General features: G+C 44.7%; 1 protein-coding gene across 1 annotated transcript in view; it reads right to left on the bottom strand.

Annotated features, from left to right (window-relative positions):
• The window catches only part of GPC1 (glypican 1), a 71,545-nt gene that overhangs the window by 6,089 nt on the left and 53,066 nt on the right, over nt 1-12,390 (bottom strand). Inside the window, exons 2-6 of the mRNA XM_066598221.1 lie at nt 10,692-10,850; nt 7,614-8,008; nt 4,406-4,571; nt 2,007-2,137; nt 1,476-1,589 (exon numbers count right to left, since the gene is read on the bottom strand). Of these exons, the coding sequence (XP_066454318.1) occupies nt 1,476-1,589; nt 2,007-2,137; nt 4,406-4,571; nt 7,614-8,008; nt 10,692-10,850 (965 nt within the window). The remainder of the gene's footprint in view (nt 1-1,475; nt 1,590-2,006; nt 2,138-4,405; nt 4,572-7,613; nt 8,009-10,691; nt 10,851-12,390) is intronic.

Raw genomic sequence — 12,390 nt, 5'->3', positions numbered from 1 at the left:
TTCTAGAATGCTTTCTAAAAATGGTTATTCTGGAGCTTAGGTGCATTTTAGGAAATTGAGCATGACAGCTGGAAATGAACAGAAAGCTTTGCTTCGTTGTGCAATTAGTTATTAGGCTTTGCAAGGAAATATATAAATACAGTAGAGATTTTAGATATACACAACCATATATACACACAATAGTGTACAATACTTACATGCACTATAAGCTTACAGAAAATACACATACATAACACACATACTTACATACAAACATATACATGTCACAGACATACATACAAGATATACAGTACATACAAACACATAAACAATACATATCCTTACAGGTAACACATATACACAATGCATACATCTACCATAATACATACAAACATAATTCATATACTTACATAATCACACATGCATATGCCTAAGCACGTACACAGACACAACTCTACCTATGCTGCAAATTGCTGGTTGGATGCCGATTCCCCAGTAGTTTGCTGACATGCAGGTGCCTATAGGGACCATCCATATGACCATCCAACCACCCATCCGCCTGTCCGTATGTATTAGATTGCAGTAAACAAAAAAAGGGAAGGAACGGCACTCCAGACTTTGACTGCACTTGGGGGTATTTCAGTCTCTGAGATTTGTGGCATATGGGTGTGATCCCGTCCCATCCCTTCCTGTCTCGGACATGTGTGGCATTTTGGGGGAGATCTTGTTCCTGTATCGGACATTTGTAGCACCTGGGGGTGTTTCCATCTCTGACATTTGCAGCACTTGGGAATGTTCCCATGCCTTCCTATATCGAAAATTTGTGGCATTTGGGGGCTTTCCCATCTCTGACATCTATGGCACTTGGGGGTGTTCCAGTCTCTGACATTTGTGGCACTTGATGGTGGTACCACGCCTTTCTGTACTGGACATTTCGTGGCTTTGGGGGTGTTCAAGTCTTTTCCTGTATTGGACATTTATGGCACTTGTGGGTATTCCTATCCCTTTCCTGTGTCGAACATTTGTGGCACTTGGGCGGTGTTCTAATTTCCAGCATTTGTGGCACTTGGGTGTGCCCTTCCCTTCCTGTGTCGGACCTTTGTGGAACTTGGAGTTCCGATCTCTGAGATTTGTGGCACTTGGGGATGGTCCCATCCCTTCCTGTATTGGACAACTGTGACATTTTGTTTTTTTTCCCCCATCTCTGACATTTGTGATACTTGGTGGTTTTTCTGTCTGACATTTATGGTGCTTGGGCATGTTCCTGCCCCTTTCTGCATCTGACATTTGTGGCATTTGGGGGTGTTCCCATCTACCAGCAGGGAAGACATGGTCTAGATACCATCAAATGCACACAGCATACAACCTACCCAGTACATGAGTATAAATAACACAGCCTTATGAGGAGCCGTCAATGCCCTGGACTTTTGGACCCTCATGTTTTCTCTATTTTTTGTGCACTGTTGGCTTCTTCAGTTTGACTGTAAATCACTTACCAGGTTGTCCATACTGGGAATCGTAGATTTATCTTCTGGAACTGCTTTCCCTTTTCTCTTTCTCTCCTCTGTCTTGGAGCTCTTGCTTTTGAGATTTCCACAACTTTTAAATATCTGAAGAAAACCACAAAGACTGTGATGATGAAGCAATATAAGAACTAGAATGTCTAAATAGCCAAATAGCATAAGAACAGGCAAAAACAACAACCAACCACCAAACTACTTGCTACCCTGTCACTCTGCCATACTTTCAGCTCAATAACTCTACTTCATGCGTTCAATCCCACAATGTGCTTTGTTTCTTATTGTTTCCAGGACTGCTACGTGTATTTCACATACATCCAACTATGTCCCATTTGAATAACATCTGCAGTCATGCCCCTTGTATGCAGCCTTTGGCATGGGAGGAATATGATCATACAAGCAGCCCAGTAACGTCCATCAGTACTCATCCTCTAACAGTAATTGGACTATGCTATCTATCTTCAATACTTGCATGTGCCACACAATACAATAGTTGACAACACTTACCTTGTTTGTTATGATCTCCTTGTTCTCCTGCATATGGGTAATGGCCTCTGAGATCTTTATGTGGATGGTTCCCACAATGTTCTCTACACCAGCCACCCCATTAAACTTCCCAGCCACCAGTAGTAAGGATTCTGAGGAAGGCAGAGAGAGCCATTATTATTTCCATCATTTACACCATCTCACACTCTACTTTTTGTCATCGCTAGTTGCCTCTTTAGACCCAACATCATCTGCTCAGACTAGCATACACAAGGGATACTTATAAGGAAGAACAAGTTAATGACTCCATTGTTTCAATGGACGTTGTCATTATTCTTTTGAGCTGTACGGCTGCAATGTAACGGCTGTTTTTGGTATCAACCTGCAGAGTGGACCCACCGTGCCACTGACCGATTTGGCTTTGGACTACTTCTGTAGACAGTATCTAGGTGTCCCCTGGTTTACACCCTTTAACCCCTCCAACTGGGATCTGGTCATAGCTGCAGAGGCCTCCTAAAAGTAGTCTTGGTTCAGTAGCAGCTGACACAGATGGTTTAGAAGCAATTTAATGTGATACATGCGTGTACCAAGCAAAGACATAATTGATATACTAAGTCTGGGCAGGTGAAAGTCTTGTGTAACGATTAGGCAGTCAGGCCAGGCAGCAAATGGATATAGCATGATCAAAGTACAAGCACAGCTCAGGACGGTGGGGGAAGCCACTGGCTGCAACCAATGGCCCTAACATTTGGTAAGAAACAAGAGGAAAAAAATAAGTCGATATGCAGATAAAGCATCTGTGAAGCTGTCATCAATTCTGACCATGAGGTCTTCTAGCCAACATTGTACCCCGGAGTAATTCCCCAGTCGATTCACTGCTCACACAAGACCACCGCTCAAGCACTGCAGATCTATCTGACTTATGTATAGAGGTCCCAGATTCAGTTGTATTCAGATTGATTGAGAGGAATTGTAGCTCTGGACCTCATGAGAGCAACTGTGTGTCACAACTAGGAGGGTTGCCCAGGGCGAAGAGCAGGGATCCTGATAAGGCCGGCATAATGAGATTTTATGTGACCCACTGGACAGGCTGAAAATATTCCCAATGTAAGGCCGGCTCCACATGGATGTAAGCATATATGCACAAGCATGAGTGTTGCATTTGTGCTGAAAGAAAGTTACTTTCTTGCGTGCACATCGGGGAATTTTACTGTACTTTTTCCTGTCTAGTGCCGGCCAAAAAAAAGCACCGATGCTCCCAGCCACGGCCAGATCGGATTCTACCTGTGAAATACTGCAGCTGAATCAGACCCGGCACTCCCCCCCAGAGACCTCATATTCACCTGCCCGGATCTGCCGCGAGTCCCTCACCTAGTGAGCCGGCGCAGTACAGCGCATCATGCGCCGATGCTGGGCGGTAAGGCTGATTCTCGTGGTACTTCCGCTGTGCTCACAGCGGACGTATCGCAGGACGGATGGCTTCCATTGACTGCAATGGAAGCCGTCTGTGCGTTTTTCAACACAGAACAGAACATGCTGCGATCCCCGCACCCCTGCTCGTGGGCAGGGGAGAATCGTTTACCACAGCATGTCTATCGACGGACATTGTTGCAGAATTCGCGGCAGGTGTCTGTGAATTCTGCAGCGATAAACTGTTTGTGGGCATTAGCCCTATCACGCATCTCCTAGCGTATTGCACGTAAACATAATCATTTAAAAGATAGTTTTTGAGTGATTGTTTTGCATAAACTTCTGATGGACACTAATGTCCATTAGTAGCTTATCACCTTCATTTGCATGTACATGAGCCGCTGGGACCTGTATGCAGAGAACAGCAGGTGGTCGGTTCTCTGCTTCAGCTCTTTTGTCTTGTCATGGGCTTTCTGCTGAATACAATGTAATCAGCAATCCCATGGTGAATACAGTACCATGGAAAGCAAACACAGCATGCGGTCTGTGTTATCTTCTCTCCGACTGAATGATGGATTTTATGCTCACCTAAAAATCATCGTTCAGCCGAAGAGTGAAAGATGGGAGCATTTATACACAATGATTATCGCTAAAACAATGGCTTTTGAGCGAATTTTGAGTGATAATCGTTGTATGTAAATGGGCCTTAAGACATTCTAAGTTGACAATACATGAAGCAATCTCGCATTGACACCAAAGGTTTGTGAGGAGTCTCCCATTCTCAGGTCACCCACTGTACCAGAGCTGCAGTCTCTCAATGTTTACAGGGTCACATGATTTTGCAATGAGATTTCCTGACCTGTTCTGATGCAGTTTATAGGCGGTGACCCGCTGTCTATGTATCGCTGCAATCATCCCAGCAAGATGACATTTTGCACTACAACGTCAAGAAGTACAAAGATGGACTAGAATGGGACCTGATCATCTAGATCTGTGAGAACTGGACTTACCGACTAAATTCCGCCACTCAGGGTCTAAATCTGCTTGATTAGCTAGACATCCCCGCATGACGTTCCAGCAGTAGTTATCACACAGCTTTATGTTGGAGTGACCACGACAGAGAGGGCAATACATGAGCTTCATGACTTTACTTGTGCATTCACGACTCATAGGAACCTGCGGGGATGAAATATAGATTGTATCATAGTTCAAGTCCTGAAAACACAACTCCATGCAGAACTGATACACTGTGTTGTGCCTAGCTCAGGATGTAACACCTTGTGTCAGTTTTGTGCAGAATACTTTTAAAGGGAACCTGTCATACATTCTGAGGACGTTAAACCACTGGCACCTATAGAACTGAAGGGTGGAGCTACAGTAATTCCAAAGGTTGTCTTTCCAGAGTAGCTAAAGGCAGCATGACTTGTAAAAGAGACTTCTAAAATTTCCTGTCCTGCACAGTAACAGTCACCAAGCAGTCTGGTGGTCCCGGACCCTCTCTATTGCCTACAGTTTGCGCCATACCTCTGCTTCTGTCTCGCTGAGTGAAATCCTATAGAAGACATAGGAGTCGTCATTTATGTCACTCAACGAGATAGGGGCAGAATTATGGAACAAACGTCATGCAAGAGAGATGGTCTACCCTCCAATGGGATGGACCACTCACCGGACAACCAGCTGATGGACAGGGATACCCAGCGGAAGACCCCCTTCCACCAAGTGATGATGACCTATCCAGTGAATTGGTCATCAGTTAAAGAATCCTGGAATACCCCCTTAACGTTCTCAGAACTGGTAACAGATTCCCTTTAAACCCCCATGTGTCTCTTCTACCCCATGCAGGCGGACTGCTTCCCCCACGACTACAGCTGATAGCTCCTATCAGCCAAATGCATGGGGCAATATGACAGATCTCTTAAAAATAATCAAGAGGCCGTTCAGCTTGACAACCAACAATTAAATACATCAGATAATATACAGGGTGATGTCAAAAAGACGGATCCAGTGCTATATCTCAGTCCCAGTGTCCTATATTGAAATAGCAATAGCATACGTGAATAGGAAGGCATGGATGTGCTACATGATGGTATGGCACACCGACCCCTACAACATGCATTTCAATTTTGTGCTGTGGCCCCTGTAAGAGAGAGTAAAACCCAACTGCAAAGTTGAAGAGTAGAACGTGAGGAGCAGAAATCCACTTTCCATGTCTCTCTACAGCCTATACAAAAGTGTACTCGAAGGCGGCCCAATGCGGATCGGTACCTGAATCCCCAGCAGACAATGATGGTTGACTTCCTGGATGAGCTACCCGTATTGTAGCAATAGGAGATCACATTTCCTTTCTTCAGTCATAGCAGCGTCCCATAGGACTTAGAGAGACGCGTTAAGCGGATTTCTGCTTCTCACATGCTACTTTTCAACTTTGCAGTTGGGTTTTACTCAATATCTCTTACAGGGGCCACAACATAAAATCCATGCTCCGGGGCCCCCAGGGGCCTGTACACCATACCATCGTGTAGCACATCCATGCTTTCCTATTCACGTACGCCATTGTTATTTCAGTATAGGACACCAGGATTGAGATATGGCGCTGGGTCTTCCTGACTACACACTGTATAATAAATCAACATATCTAGTATTATTTTTATTTCATGTTATCCCGGATCCAAACATTTATATAAATATGTACACCAAAAAATGGCTTGACTAACTAAAGATACGTGTGGACATTGATGTGGATGCATATCACAGCCGAATGCCTACAGAGACTTAAAGGGGTTGTCTCGCGGCAGCAAGTGGGGTTATACACTTCTGTATGGCCATATTAATGCACTTTGTAATGTACATCGTGCATTAATTATGAGCCATACAGAAGTTATTCACTTACCTGCTCTGATGCTGGCGTCCCCGTCTCCATGGTGTCGTCTAACGCTGTCTTCTCCTTCCATTTAGACGCGCTTGCGCTGTGCGGTCTTCTGCTGTGTTCAATGGAGCCGCTCCGGCGTGCTCGCGCCGGGGAGCTGGTCTGCGCATGTGCAGAAGACCTCGGCGGTGCGAGCACGCCGGAGCGGCTCCATTGAACACAGCAGAAGACCACACAGCGCAAGCGCTTCTAAATGGAAGGAGAAGGTAGCTTTAGTCGGCGCCATGGAGACGGGGACGCCAGCATCGGAGGAGGTAAGTGTATAACTTCTGTATGGCTCATATTTAATGCACGATGTATATTACAAAGTGCATTAATATGGCCATACAGAAGTGTATAACCCCACTTGCTCCCGCGAGACAACCCCTTTAAGAAAGACTATCACACAAGAAAAATTTGCCCCCATATATTAAAAGGTAGCATACTATATTGAGAAGACTGGTATATTCCCAGTCATGTTACAAGGCCTGTTAGAAGGTCAGACACTGACTTATAGCGAAGCAGCCTTCCAATAGGTGGCGCTGCAGAGGCATTATAGCCACTCTTATTTGTATACCATATTTCCCAGAGGAGCATTGTATGGCCTATAAGTCTTCTCGCACCAACTTCATGCTCTCCTTAAGGGGGAACAGTACTACCAACTCACGTCATAGGCCTGCCAGCCAGGAACCTACTGCACACCGATGAGGTGAGGGGCAAAACACTGAATCAGCCTGTCCATACATGGTTCTCTTTGGCTTATATTTCCAGTCATGTTACAAGGCCTGGTAGAAGGTCAGACATTGACTTGACAATGAAGCTACCTTCCAATAAGTTATGCTCCTGAGGCGCCTGTCCAACCCTCTATAATAAAATATTAACACCCCAAAAATGATGTTTAGATGTATATATGGCCATCTTCAGATCTGCGTCGGAGGCTCTTTTTGGAGCCTCCGCCACGAGATGTCTGCTGGTGAGCTGGAAGCCAGGCAGCACCCACTATAGTCAATGAGGCACATCGGATGTTCAGGTCCCATGATGGAATAGAACAATGGACATTAGACTGGCGATGTGAACGTGGCCTGAGATACATACATATACTGCACATCATAGACATGAAGAATAGGACAGGTGTCATCGATGTCAGAGCAGATGACTATATGGCGATATGAAGATGATGGACGGTGGGTGACGCACACGGATATAATAGCCGGTACCTTACATGAGTATCATAACAATAGTTTATGGAGATGATAACAGCGTGCCCATTTCACCCAGTAAGTACCGGATACTCGTAAAGCGTGACCACATACCTGGGTGACCTTCCTGACGATGTCCGCAGCCGCACTGAGTCCCTGGACAAACGATCGGGCAGCAATAAATGCCCTGGTTGCTTTTAATTTCATTTCACGTGGAATGTCCCCAAATGGCTTCAGCTGGTCATATTGCTTGGCCAAGCAGTCCAAATACTCATAAGAAAGGGTGACCTGTGAGTTCTGTGTCTTGAACACTCTCTCCAGTAGGTGGCTCCAGAACTCTGTCAGTGCCTCCTCCAGATTAACTCCGGAGCCGCGGTAATACTGGCGGAGCTCTACATACAAGTTTCTGAATATATTCCCATCGTTTTGGCTATAAAGTTCCCCATACTGGCTCGGAAACGTGTCCAGAAGGATCTGCTCCGATTTATTCAACAGGTCCTGGAAGTATCCTGCGAAGGACAGAGATATCACACGTAAGGACTTTATAGTAAGATCTCAAGCCCTGATTTGTTAGACTTCATCATTTAATTAAAGGGATTAGACAGTAATAAAACTTCATTGTCATATAATGAAAAGCAACTTTTTGATATGCTTGCGTTTCAGTATCTTACTGCTTGCTGTCAGTGTATGGAATCATTCTTGCTTACAACCACAGGGTAAAGACCTACACAGACCTAAGACTTTTCAACAAGGGGAATCAGTTAGATAATAATCTTTATTTGTATAGCGCCAACTTATTCCGCAGCGCTTTCAAGCATGGGATAAATGCAGAACAATACAACAATTACATGTGATATACAATCCGTTTGAAAAAAATGGGGTAGGGGTGATACAGGAGGTACAGGGGGGAGTGAGGCATGGGGAACACAGGCAGTATGGGGATTTCATGTGGAAATCAGTTATTACAAGACAAACGGGGTGGGGGCGGTAAGGAGGGGCAGGGGTAGAGGTCGTATGTGATAGACAGGGTGGAAGGTGTGGCAAGCCATAAGGAGGGGGGAGGGACTAGGTCAGGGGATTTGGTATGCCTCCCTGAAGAGGTGCGTTTTTAAGGCGCATCTGAAATTTCGTGCATCAGGAATTGTCCGGATGCCTTGGGGTAGAGCATTCCAGAGGATGGGTGCTGCTCTGGTGAAGTCCTGTAGGCGAGCATGTGAGGTTCGTGTTAGAGGGGTGTTTAGTCTGAGCGTGTTAGCTGATCGGAGTGAGCGGGCTGGGTGGTGTACTGATGTATGGTGGTGCGGCTTTGTGGGTGAGGGTGAGGAGCTTAAATTTAGTTCTGCAGTGGATAGGCAGCCAATGCAGCGACTGGCATAGTTCAGAGGTATGTGAGTAATGGCTGGATAGAAAAGTCGAGTCGGGAGTGGATGAGGGCGACCACGAGTGTCCGTTGTGAGGAACGGACGTATTTTAGCAATATTTCTGAGGTGCATGTGGCATGTTTTGGCCAGAGATTGGATGTGGGGGATAAAGGAGAGGTCAGAGTCCAGTGTGACCCCAAGGCATTGGGCATGCTGTCTGGGGGTTATGGTGGTGCCAGACACTGGAATGGAGATGTTGAGGGGAGGTCGGTTGGAAGGCGGAAAGACGAGGTGGTCAGTTTTAGAGGTTAAGTTTGAGAAAAGGGAGGATATAGTGTTAAGGACAGCGGACAGACCGCTGGTGATATTTTGACTCTTTACAGATTCCCACGCGCTCTGCTATACTAGTCTACGGAAGAGCGCCACAGCCCGACGCAGCTTGCCTGTAAACGGCTATCTTTTCCTTTTGCGGAAGGCTCTGGTTCTGGGTTATATTCCCAGTCATATTAAAAGGTGGGACATTGACTTGTAGGAAAGCTACCTTCTAATAGATGGCGCTGCTGAGCTAATGTAACACCTGGTCTTTTAGGTCTCCACAAGGATTAACTGTACCTCTATTGAAACCTTATTGACAACTGGGTGTTATCTTTCTCTTTGTGTCTCTACATAGTGTGATACTGTCAACATTGATCCTTTAAATGTTAAAGGGCCACTCCAGAGAAAACACATTTTTCCGTGCCTGCCATCTCAGCTGATTGCCGGTTATACTCTGGTGGGAGGTCTCCTCTGTGTATTCCAGCCTTTTCCCTGCAGTGCAACTCCCTGTCTGATGCTTATCAGCCACCATCTGAAGAGTGAGACTTTTTTACTTTCCATTTCACATCTATCCCATGGTGCATCGGCACAGCACTAGCTAAAGGCTGTACCATTTCTGCCTGCTGGGGGACAGTTTAATTATCATTACCTTCTATATTCTTCTGAATATCTACAGCCCATAAGCATACAGTCAGGAGGATGAGCTGTGATCTCCTCTGTGTGATCATCACCAATAACAGTGATAACTTTCACTAATGATAATGATCCCGGCCAGATGGTGGTAGTGGCATGGTGCGTCACCATGCCTTGCAGTGCTGCGGTCATAGGTTCAAATCTGACCAAGGACAACATCTATGTCCTTGTATGTTCTCCCTGTATTTACGTGGTTTCTTCTTCATAACAATCATCTTTATTTATATAATGTATACATTTATTGAGGGGAAGGAGGAACTATGGTGGCTCAGTTGTTAGCACTGTTGCCTTGCAGTCCTAGGTTGCAATCAGAATGGAACATCAGTATGGAGTTAAATGAAGGTGATTTTTATGAAACACAGGGAGCACCTACAAACTTCATGCAGATGTTGTCAGATTTCAACCTAGGAGCCCAGCACTGCAAGGCAACAGTGCTAACCCCTGAGCCATGGGAGAAGAAACGCCACTATCTGGCTGGGATCATTGGTAAAGGTTAGCCAAGAAGAACTGCCTAAGGTTGGGTTTGCCGAAAACCAAACTTTTAGGAAAGTATGACACAAAACATGTTTTTTTTATTCGGTTTGCTCAACACATCAGGACATTGTACTCAGGTAGACAACATGCTGTAGACTTACTTGTGTGTTCTACACCAGTCTACTGCTAGTACAATTTTTGCAAACTTTAGGAAGTCCATTAATCCTGAGCAATTAATATGGAAGATACAATCTACTTATGATCATCTCTACTTCCAGTCTTCCTATTTCATGGGCTGATTACTATATACCTATATAGACCCATGTAATATCATCAAAAAGGTTCTTACTGTCAAAGTTCCGGTTCTGTGTGAACAGCAGACCCTGGATGGAGAGGCTGGATTCTTTCAGCAAGTTGTCAAACTCCATCTTACTGACATTGGCGAAGTTTTCTTCCATCTCCGAGGTGCAGCAGGTGTAACCTTGTGGACAGATCCTTAGGTGTTCGCCTAGAAGAGCAGACAGAAGCGTGACCACGTACGTCAACACAATGGGGGGGATTTTTCAATGTTTGTAAGAGGCTCTTGAAAACTGCTGTAATAATACATTTTGCCTTCTATACAATGTTTTAGCAATATTATCCTCCATTTATCATAAGATGTACAATACTTAAGACGTATGCTGCCGACATTACTCAGATGAATGAGCTTGTACATAGCGCCAGAGCCTGCCCTTAGCTGTATTGATAAATCAACCCTAGTGCATAAATCAAACTGGAGCCCTGAAGCTGATGATCGGATGCATTTACAATAGCTGATCCCACCGGGATGTAACCCTGCATAGCTATTATAATACATATCACTCTATTTTATTGCAGCAGGGTCTTAAAGGGACACAATACGCCTTAATGCCAACATGGATGCTTTCTATGACTATGTTCACGCTTTGCAGTAGAATACAACTGTACAAGTGATGCATCGCTCTATTGTAGACCTGAAAAAGTTATTTGTTTAGTTTTTGGTTTTACAGTACAAGCCAGGAGGGGAATGTCTGACGGGATAAAAAAAAGCGTCATTTACTAAACTGCATTCTGCTCTCATAACGTACGTCTTTTACTAAACTGCATTCTGCTCTCATAAAGTTACCCGTAATGCTGATTATACAGGCATTTCACACCAGTATTCTGAATACTAACACAAAAGCTTTAAAAAAGATTTTCTGGGACATGAAAAAAAGTTCTAAGGGCTTATACTAAGGAAAATTTAAGGGCTTACCTATCCCGGCACAATGAGCGGTACGTGACCGCCTGCTGCTTCTTCCGGGTTTCATGCGGTTGACACCGGGGCTTAGGGGTTGAACGGAAAGCTGCCAGGATAGGTGAGCATTCAATCTCTCTTCATTTTAAGCCTTTAGAACTTTTTTTCGTGTCCCGGAAAATCCCTTTAATATCCTAGATAATCCCAAGTTGAGTTCAAACACTGCACAAAACCGCAGGGAAAAGAACACATCTGGACTTAATTAGGCTAAATAGCCCTTTAAATCAGAAAGGAAAGGGGTGTCACATATGCATATGAACATGCCCTGAGTGCACAAAAAGTACACGGCTATGCGCACACAGGTGCAAATCAACTTTGATCACTGCGCTCACGACGTATTTGCGCATATGCCTGTTTGAAGCTGCCCCAAGGCTGGCTGTACACGGGCATAAGCGTATTTCCACATGCACTTGTGTGGTGTATTTGTGCGATAGGCGTTGAGTTTTTACGCACGTATTTTACTGTATTGTTTGCAAATTAGCACGTGCAAAAAATCGCGCAAGCATGCCCCATTGATTTCAATGGGCAAATAAGTTAAATTAATTTAATATGTGTTATCTTCATGCTCAATACGCACAAAAATAAGGTGTTTTTTTGGCATGTTTTTTTGAAATTGTGTGTACAAAAAACGCACATGTGTCCGAACCTATTGAAACCAATGGGTTCTATTCACTGCGTTTGTGCAAATAAGCCCTAAGGCCAGTTTTAGATGAGCATGTTGTAACATATCTGT

The sequence above is a fragment of the Eleutherodactylus coqui genome, chromosome 1 (assembly GCF_035609145.1).
Source record: "Eleutherodactylus coqui strain aEleCoq1 chromosome 1, aEleCoq1.hap1, whole genome shotgun sequence".
Taxonomy (NCBI): Eukaryota; Metazoa; Chordata; class Amphibia; order Anura; family Eleutherodactylidae; genus Eleutherodactylus; species Eleutherodactylus coqui.
The sequence above is the reverse complement of the archived record's forward strand: the minus strand, read 5'-3'. Positions and strand labels throughout refer to the sequence as shown.